The sequence below is a fragment of the Cololabis saira genome, chromosome 3 (assembly GCF_033807715.1).
Source record: "Cololabis saira isolate AMF1-May2022 chromosome 3, fColSai1.1, whole genome shotgun sequence".
NCBI lineage: Eukaryota > Metazoa > Chordata > Actinopteri > Beloniformes > Belonidae > Cololabis > Cololabis saira.
The window spans coordinates 8,719,676-8,729,681 of record NC_084589.1 but is presented as its reverse complement, the minus strand read 5'-3'; the positions used below and the strand labels follow the sequence as shown (position 1 = coordinate 8,729,681).

Here is a 10,006-nt window from a genome sequence, read left to right as displayed (position 1 = left end):
GATTCAAAACTGATCAAGTGTCAGTAGATGGAGAAAAAAAGCCTCATCCGGTCAACTCGTTATCTTTCTATCAAGAGTGTTTAGCTAATGAAATGGAGAAAGTCACATGTAGAACTGTGGTGAGTTATGTGTTGATAAAAAGTCGACTCATTTCATCAGGAAACACTAAACTGCATTAATGTCTGCTTATTTGAGCTTTTAATAAATGTTCCTTAAATAAATCTGTCGTGAAGTTTCTTTGGCGCACTCACACCAAGAGTCATACACACGCATAACACATAAAATAAGACCTCTTCTTAGACCTTGATAGTGTCATGAATGATGTAAGAAATGTGGCCCTTAAAGCAGAGTCTGCTGGACTCCAGTGTCCAGTGAGATTCACATTCAGAAGGCCCCATCGTATGGAAAGGTTATTAAAAAATTATCGCGGTCATTAAATGAGTGAGGTGAGGGCTAGTAGACCCTGCAAAAGGAGTCCAGCTTTTACAGTCATTAGACCTTAAATACACAGGTTTGTATTATATAAGCTTTTTTTAATTCTTTAATTTTGATGTATTTTTGTTCTGGCTGTGTGTGATCTGAAGACATTTTACCAGAGAGCACCATCACCTTTCAAAAGCAACAAAAGGAGTTTCAGTCGGGTAAATCTTTCAAAACAATGAGACTCGGTGTTCCAATAATAAGACTATAATTGATTTTAATAAAGGTTTTTGGTAAAAGGTAAAATAGCACTCTCTACGTGGACCAGGCCATTTGGTGTTATCCACTAAGATATTTTAGGAACACTCGTGTGAGTTGAATCTTTAAAAAAAAAAAAAAACTGTCTCTTTGAACCTGGATTTCACCACCTCACCTTAGTGGGAGCACTGGAATCAATGATACCTGAAATATTAGAGTGGAGGTTATCTAGTAGTTCATTTACTGAGACTTACAGGACAGATTGGAGGTGGGAGAGCAGAGTTGGTTAAAGGTTTCAGTTGAGATGGCTTTAAAAATATGTGTTATTATGACTTTTCTTTGGCTACTTGATTGGATGGAGATGGTGCCTTTAAATAAAACAGAAAAGTGGTTAGATAGAGCTACAACAGTCACAAAATCCTTGGAAATGTTAAGACCCTTACTTATGATGCCTGTTTCACATGTCGAGTCAAACCAAAACTTTTTAGCACGTCACATAGTTTTTCAGCCTCTGTCTTTGAGGTTGTCACATGGATGTTAAAGTCTCCCACAATGTACATGCACATTGAAATCATTGAAAAGGTTTGCACTGATTCGGAGGCCTGTTGACGTTCATAAACACACCTCGAGAAGGACCCTTAAGCTGAACAGCCAGATAATCTCGAGAGTCACATTTTCCTAAGAAGAGCTTTTTACACTTCAGTGAATCATGAAACAAGGAGGTGACCCCTCCCCCTTCTCATCCTCTCTACTTTCAATTAGAAAACTAAAGTCGGGGGGAGTTGAGTCTATAAAAGCAAGCGCCTTACTGTTTTCATCTAACCATGTTTATGTTAAGAACATAATGTCAGGATTATGCTCAGTAATCAAATCTTTGATGTTCTCTGATGACCTGATGTTTAACAGAGCCAGTTGAAATTACTTAGTGACTGGTATTATTCCATGGAGAACTTTTGATTGACAAGGAATAAATGTTAATATTGATGCTTGTATCCTGTTTCTAATCTTGTTATATTTTCTTTTTCTCTGACCCATTAGCACAGAGATTTAACGACATTCTCCCAAAGGGAGGCCAAGCTTTTCCTGGGAAGAGTCTCTGCCGATAATCTTACTGAACCCGATACATATCAGTTCGTTTCTGGAACGTTCTGAACACAAACAGACTCAGGAGTACAATCCCAAAATGACATTTTTTTTACAGGGTCAATGATGCTTTTTTTCAACATGACAAATGCAAACTACATTTGCACATAAAGTCATGGCTGTAATGGAGGATGGACAAGTCCAAATCCGTGGATTCATTTTAAAACAAAAAATGTGACATCTAAAAATGTAGTTGCAGGCAGAATAGGAAAAGTCATACTTGATAAACTTAATTTATTTATTTATTTAAATTAGATCTGTTATGCTAAAGGTGGTTTTGACCTAGAATGCAAAACACGGACCACACTAACAACTTAAAAGGTTTATTATCTTCAAAATGCAGAGTTGTAAAAGCTTAAAGATCCATTAGGCTAAGTGCAGTGTTCTGGTTGTCATCTGACAGGTGCAGCTTCTGAATGCCAGAAAGTCTTGCAGGCAGTTGAGAGAGGTTGGGGTTCACACTTGCTTTAGGAATCTTCGGCAGGACACAAAGGTTAATGACTCATAACCAAACAATGCGTATACGCTTTAGGTAAAAAAGAATAAATAGTGACAAACAGTTATAAGATGCATTGGAAAAATTAGGCAATAAGAAAGATGAAAAGATGGATCACAAGTGCATGTAGCCCATGTGGTCTTTTCATTTGTTGATAAGTATTTGGAAAAGACAACTTGATACTTTAAAAGTTGTACATATGATTTTGAATAAAACCAGAACTTATACAAGGTTTGAAAGAAAGGTTTGTCAGGAAGTGCAATGTCATTCATTAGAAACGTTGGGACGTGTGGGACAAAACCTCCAGTATGAGATCAATAAAAGCAAGGGTGCTCTGCAAGGCCACAGGGAAACGGGCTTTATGTTCTGCCAGACAGGGTTGTTAATGATGCTGCCAGTGAATTGATAAAAGGTGACGCAGGTGGTGGACCTGGTCAGTTTTGAAAAATCATCCTTTCTGATCAAACAACATATTGCTACATATTTCACAAACCCTGGCAATGTCCGCACAAAAACAATCATTTTAGTGGAAACACTGGCAAAGGCTGAATGTCATCATTCTTGATGCTGGTGAATGAGTGAGCCCCTGCAGATCTGTAGTCCTCATTAATCAGAGTACAGAGACCCTGCAATGTTACAATCTTTACAAGTATGATAAAAGCAGCAGGGTTTTTCTGTCGTTAAAATATAATTGGGAGACTGACTGGTTCCCCAGTGTCCAATATTGATGTGATACTGAGGAACTTTTAATGTGCATACAGTTTATTCCACCAGGATAAAGGGTCAGACAATTCAAATCGTCAACTGTTTCAGACAAACTAGTAGGAATCAGTTCCAAACCTGTTAGTTCCTATGAAGCTCCCAGACCCCTGAGGTTCATCTGGATCTGGTTTGTTGTGGTTCCAGAACCAGAACCAAGCAAGGTGAGGCAGCGTTCAGTTATTCTGCTCCTCACCGGTGGAACAAACTTCCTGTAGACCTGAGGTCTGCTGCAACTGTAGATCCTTTAAATCAGGCCTAAAAACATTACTGTTTACTCAAGCGTACTAAATTAAATACTTAATTGCTGTACTCTACTGCCCTTATTTTTAACAACTTGTGCCTATTATTATTTTACCTCTTTTCTTATCATTTTATTTAATGTATTTGTTATTTAAGTGTACTCCTAAATCAGCAACTTGTGCTTTTCATTATTTTACCTTCTTTTCTCATAATTTTATTTCATTTTATTTGTTTAATTTACTGTCTAATTATGTCTTGCTGCTTTTAATGTCAATGTAAAGCACTTTGAATTACCTTGTGTTGAATTGTGCTATATAAATAAATGTGTCTTGCCCTTGCCAAAGTGTGTGTGTGTGTGTGTGTGTGTGTGTGTGTGTGTGTGTGTGTGTGTGTGTGTGTGTGTGTGTGTGTGTGTGTGAATATTTTTACTCAGATGCACTAATTCCTTTTTGAGACTTGTGTATTTTCATTCTATTAACCTGCCTTCCACAATGGTCATTGTGATAGACTCATAGTTTTATTGTTATGTAGATCTAAAATGGGTATTTGTGACTGTTCATCACATTATATTACCATAATGTTTGTATTTCATTTCATAGGCTATTTTAAATGGTGTCTTTTTCACAAAGCCAAGCCGTAAGGTGCTATAAAGTTTAGAGTGTCTTTATTAAAGTCCCTGTGATTTACTTGCTGCAATAATGTTGAGTTGCCATGGCTGTGGTCCTGGAGCCTGCCCGTGCCGGCCCTGGCTGGTGATTCCCTGCAGCGGGGCTGCCTCGCCCTCAGCTCCATGATGCTGAGATCTGTTCAGGAGGCGGTGCAGAGAGAGAGAGCTACGTGTTGCTGCGCAGCAACAGATATAAGAGGAGAGGGAGGGAAACGGAGAGAAAGGAATTCCCTCGCACAAACAAAAGCGGCTGTCAGGGCGTATCAGCTCTGATGGCTCTCTCCTTTTTCCTCCAAAACAGTCAGTGTAATCGAGAGCTGAAGACGATCTAGAAACCTGGCAGATGCAGGATGTAAGAACTAAACAGCTACAAAAAGAAGAAACAAAACAACCTCCGGGTGTATTTAGTTAAAGAGCATATTATTCTCTTTGACTTGAGGCGGAATCCTCTTCAACACCACGCAGACTGTCATCTCCTGGAGGACAGACCTGTCTCCTGTCCGAGCTCCCAAACCCCAGCCTGAGACGCACCGACCTGGAGCTCAGAGGACAAAGGTCTCGTCGTTTATGAAGCAGAGGTTTCCACAAACTGCGATGTGCCATCACTGAACATGAGTCTTGTGGGAGCGCTTGAGGAACCGGACGAGCTGTAAAGTAAGTTCGTGCGTCCATGCGCTGCGTTTCAGCGCCGGTTGTAAAGGCTGATTTATGGTTCCGCGTTAAATCGACGCAGAGCCTACGGCGTAGGTTACGCGGCGAGGCGCGCCGTACGGTGCGTACCCTACGCCGTAGGCTCTGCGTCGATTTAACGCAGAACCATAATTCAGGCTTAAGTCACAAGTCTGCTGTCTAATGGCAAACACGTGGGGATTCAAATGTATGCTTTTCATATATTTATATATAAATGCACCTGTTTATTGATATTTATTGACTTTAAATAACCTAACCTCTCATTTTTTCCTGTTTCCCATTTGGATGTGCGTGCGTGTCTTTCTATCTGTTTCTCTTTGTGTCATATATGGATTGGTCCGACTCCGGCTCTCTCTTTCCTTTCCTCCGTGCGTCTCGGTTGGTGCGTGTCCCTCCCCTCCCACTCCAGCCATGCCGGGTCAGGTCCCGGGGGACCCGGGGGTCCACATGGATGACGGCGCGGCCATCCGCATCAACGTGGGCGGCTTCAAGCAGCGGCTCCAGTCCGACACTCTCCTCCGCTTCCCCGAGACGCGGCTGGCGCGCCTGCTCCAGTGCCGCTCCAAGGAGTCCATCCTGGAGCTCTGCGACGACTACGACGACACGGAGAAAGAGTTTTACTTCGACAGGAACCCGGCACTCTTCCCTTACGTGCTGAACTTCTACAACACGGGCCGGCTGCACGTCATGGCCGAGTTGTGCATCTTCTCCTTCAGCCAGGAGATCGAGTACTGGGGCATCAACGAGTTCTTCATCGACTCCTGCTGCAGCAGCGCCTACCACTGCAGGAAGATGGACCGGGACCGGGAGGACTCGGAGGATAGGAGCGATGAAGGAAGCACCACTTCATCCTTTGACGACCTGCTGGAGTTTTACAACGACGCGTCCAAGTTCGACAAGCAGCTGCTGGGCAGTGCGCGCAGGCGCGTCTGGCTGATGCTGGACAACCCGGGTTACTCGGTGTTCAGCCGCATCATCAGCATCCTCTCCATCCTGGTGGTGCTGGGCTCCATCACCACCATGTGCATGAACAGCATGGATGAGTTCAGCCTGCTGGACAGCGAGGGTCAGCCCCTGGAGGACCCTCGCTTCGAGACGGTGGAGCACTTTGGCATCGGCTGGTTCACCCTGGAGCTGGTGGCCCGGTTCCTGGTGGCCCCGGACCTCCTGCACTTCTTCGATCACCCTCTGAACGTGATCGACCTGGTGTCCATCCTGCCGTTTTACCTGACTCTGGTCATCAACCTGGTGGTGGAGAGCAGCCCGGCCCTGGCCAACCTGGGCCGGGTGGCGCGGGTGCTGAGGCTGATGAGGATTTTCCGCATCCTGAAACTGGCCCGTCACTCCACGGGGCTGCGCTCCCTGGGGGCCACCCTCAAAAACAGCTACAAAGAAGTGGGCCTTCTGCTCCTCTACCTAGCCGTCGGGGTGTCCTTTTTCTCCGTCATGGCCTACACTGTGGAGAAGGAAGATAGTGAGGATTTCTCGACCATCCCGGCGTGTTGGTGGTGGGCCACGGTCAGCATGACCACCGTGGGCTACGGGGACGTGGTGCCCGTCTCCATCGCCGGCAAGCTCACCGCCTCAGCGTGCATCCTGGCGGGGATCTTAGTGGTGGTGCTTCCCATTACGCTGATTTTTAACAAATTCTCCCTTTTCTACAAGAGACAAAAGCAGCTGGAGGTGGCCATGAGAAGCTGTGATTTCAACGAGGGGATCAAAGAAGTGCCCTCTGTTAACCTGAGGAACTATTACGCACACAAAGTGAAATCCCTCATGGCGAGCTTGTCAAACATGAGCCGAAGTTCCCCCAGTGAACAGAGTCTGAACGAGTCTTTACACTGAAGCAGGCCGAGGCCACGTGGGCCTCAGCTCGCTGGTGCGCATGCGCGGGGAGCTGTCCAGGGAGCTGTCCAGGGTGCTGACGGCCCTGGGCCCAGATCCGTCTCCTGCTGTAGCCCTGTACAATAACGTGTTGATCTATTTGTCCATCACAGTACAGTGAATGACGTCTCACCTGCACTATCACGGTGTTTCAACGAATAAAAAACGAATGAAGGTGTCTTAGATAGTGCCACACCAAATCCCTTCATCCAGCTATAGTTGTCATGATGAAATATGTCTGAAGTAACACTTGACTGTATCCGTTTAAAGGAGACTTGTTTTGTCAAAGTGATGTTGAAACAATACAGTACTTCAGGTGTATGGTTAAAACTGAATGCATTAAAGACAAAAATACACAATATACACATCCTTGTTTTTCTAATGTACAGAGCAACGTCCAACGGGGTTTCTAAAAGTGTCTTGCTGATTGAGATTACACATGTAGTCTCGCAGGGGACGAGCAGAGCTGATAGCGATGATTGACACAATATTTTAAACAATTTGACAGGCAAAGCAACAACCATTCAAAAGGGACAAATCGAATAAAATCATCTTTGCAGGATTGGGTTTTATTTTAGCTGCACCATCATTTAGTAATAATGCCTTGATGGAAAACTGAGAAGAAAATACTTACAATATGGCTCCCTTACATGCCAAGACAGATATACTGTATCAGATACAGATATATATTGTTTATGTAATAATTTATTAGTTAGCTTCAAGCATGAACACACACACACACACAATATATTGTGTGTATATATATATATATATATATATATATATATATATATATATATATCAAGTCAAATTTTGTACCTTTTTTAGCTTGTTCTGGCCAGCCTTGTTATAACAGCTCTCTCATTTAAAGCAGTAGCACCAGAAATTGAATGAAACACTCAATGACATTGATTTCACTTTAAAAGATAAAGAGCCAATTTGTAAAAGCAGACAGTGGCACTAAAACGTTTTTTTTTTCTTTTTTTAATGTGGAGAAGAGATGGAGGGAATTTAATATCTATATTGATAATGACTGGTGCTTTTTCATTGAAAGAGCAATTTATTTAGTTCATTTTTTCAAATGAAAAATGAGGAGCTATTTCTTGCCAATATACTTTACGGAATAACTACTATCATATTACAGATATTCATACATTTATATACTTCTCTGTAAGTGATCTGCTCATGTTTTTCAAGGACAATTTGAAGCTTAATGTCTCCAGAGACAAGAAAAAAAACTATAATAAAGCTATAATATTTAACCAGTTTGATTTTACAAACAGACCTTGTTCTCTTTATATAATTAAATCTAAAATTATCTGTTTAAAAAAAAGCTAAAACCTTTTTTGAATCCACAGAAAATGGAATGTATTTATTCAAGGAACAACAGCAGAATAACTGAACAGCACAGCGCTTCAGCTAGAAGGTCACGCACACTTGTTAAGTCCTAATGAGAAATCTGAGTCTTTCCAGTGTCTTTTCTGAACAATTATGAGGATCTCATTTCAAACATTATTTACCCTCAAGAGTCCAATTATATAACTTTCCTTTTGTTTATCCTTAAACGTTTTAAAACTTTCCTCCTGAGTGCAAATCCACAACACTGCTGCAGTGCCAAGCTAGTATGGAAAAGTTGCAAAATGAGTTCAGAGTGACATCGGGTGACATTCTACTAAATACACAGAGGCAGTCTAAAAAAAATAAAAATAAAACAAAGCTACAGCAGTTGTCTCCTATTTCCATCTAAGGGAGAGGAAATTAATAATGGACTTAAGGAGAACACTTAACCGTGCTTTAGGACTGTAGGTATTGAAAAAACATTAACAAGATTTGCAGCTTTGTCTAATGTCCAAGCCCAAAAAGACTGGGCTGATGAGTGTGTGCAGGTCACCGTGACTCCCGACGACGAAGATGGAAGTGTCTGCTCCTTCGCTGCCTCCCCTTGGCTCGCCTGTATCATTACCCTCTGACTGTGGTGATGGATGGAAGAAGGGCTCGGGGCCTGTCTGGCACACAGCTCACTACAGACAGCAGCTGCACAGGCTATTAAATGATGGCTATGGCAGACAAAAATCAGTCTTCTTTACCAATAACCTGTAAAAGCTTAAACGTCCAGTCCAATCAGCCTTAAATTTACGGCTCAAACCGAGAGTAAGACAGTCCATACAGGAGTTGTTTAGTCTGTTTCTCTCTCTCTCTGTGTAATTCTCTCATATTAAAGCGTTTGAAGGTGTCCTCGCTAATCTGGGTTAATTGTAAAATCAAACAGGTGCCCTCTGATTAAATGTTTATTGATGTAAATTGGACTCCCTGCAAGAGTTATTTGGGCATTTTTATTTGGTTTCTTTCACAGAGAGAAGGGCATATAAAAAAATAATGAAAATCTGTAAAACTGCCCAAACTTATCATTGCAGATAAGGAAAAATAACCAAATGCTGCGTGTGTGTGAACACTGTGCACCAACATACCAGACAGCGTGTCTAATGGGGAACTTATTGAAGCTGGCAGCACAGGCGTCATCTCCAGTCTTCTCTGTATTGGTGGTTTAAACTCTGTTACTAAGCAGGCGTTGCGTGTTGTCGCACATTACCATCTGCTACAATCCCCCTGCTTTAAACAGTGTGGGAAGATTTGATCTTTTCAGTGTGGCTTATTCTTTTCTCTTCTCACACTTTTGACGTCTTCCCACCATGTTCGATACAGCGTGAATGCCTCCAAAAATACATTTCTTATTACGTGGATCATGGCTAATTATCACATCCAGATCCTGTACAGACGCAGAATTTAAGTAATGCTAAACCTAGGTGGAAGATTGGGTTTCTTTATGCCTGTTTTAGTAACTCAAAATAAGCACCACGGTGGATTTATCTGGTTTGTAGAGGCTTATATCAACTGTAGCTCTTGGATTATTGATTATTTAGACTTTTTTTTCAGTGATAATTTGTGTCTAGGAATCATGTGGACTTATTTGAGGATTTTTCAAAATTAAAACGTATTAGTAACAAATGTGTTTTCATTGCTGGTGTTCCCTGTGTTTTAAGGAAATATTAAAAACACATTCACAGTCTGTGAATATCATAAAAAAAAGTTAAAAAAAAAAAGAATATCAACCATTACTCCCGTTTTGTGAAAAAAGTAGTCACAATACAAACAGAGACATGTCACAGTTTTGAGTTAAGCTCACAATTTTGGTATTAAAGTTCCTATTTTATTATGTCCTTGTGGTTAAGTTATGTCTTGACTTCCCTTGTTCCTGTCTGCCCTGATCGTCTGCACCGGTGTCTCATCAAGCCTTTTGCACATATCTTATCTCGTCTTTCCCTTGCTCCCTGCTGGTCCGTACTGTTTCCATCCTCCATGTGGCATGTCAGGTTTTTGTATTTTTGGCAACGTTTAAGCTCTTTTGCAATCCTCCAAAGCACCGCTTACCTTTGATTTATGTCAAA

At 42.0% G+C, this 10,006-nt stretch overlaps 1 protein-coding gene across 1 annotated transcript; it reads left to right on the top strand.

Moving 5' to 3' along the window:
* Nucleotides 1-4,229: 4,229 nt before the first annotated feature.
* Nucleotides 4,230-6,912, top strand: LOC133440861 (potassium voltage-gated channel subfamily S member 2-like). The gene is made up of 2 exons (XM_061718189.1): nt 4,230-4,640; nt 5,086-6,912. The coding sequence occupies exon 2, from the start codon at nt 5,088-5,090 to the stop codon at nt 6,519-6,521; it is 1,434 nt and encodes a 477-aa protein (XP_061574173.1). The 5' UTR covers nt 4,230-4,640; nt 5,086-5,087; the 3' UTR covers nt 6,522-6,912.
* Nucleotides 6,913-10,006: the final 3,094 nt, after the last annotated feature.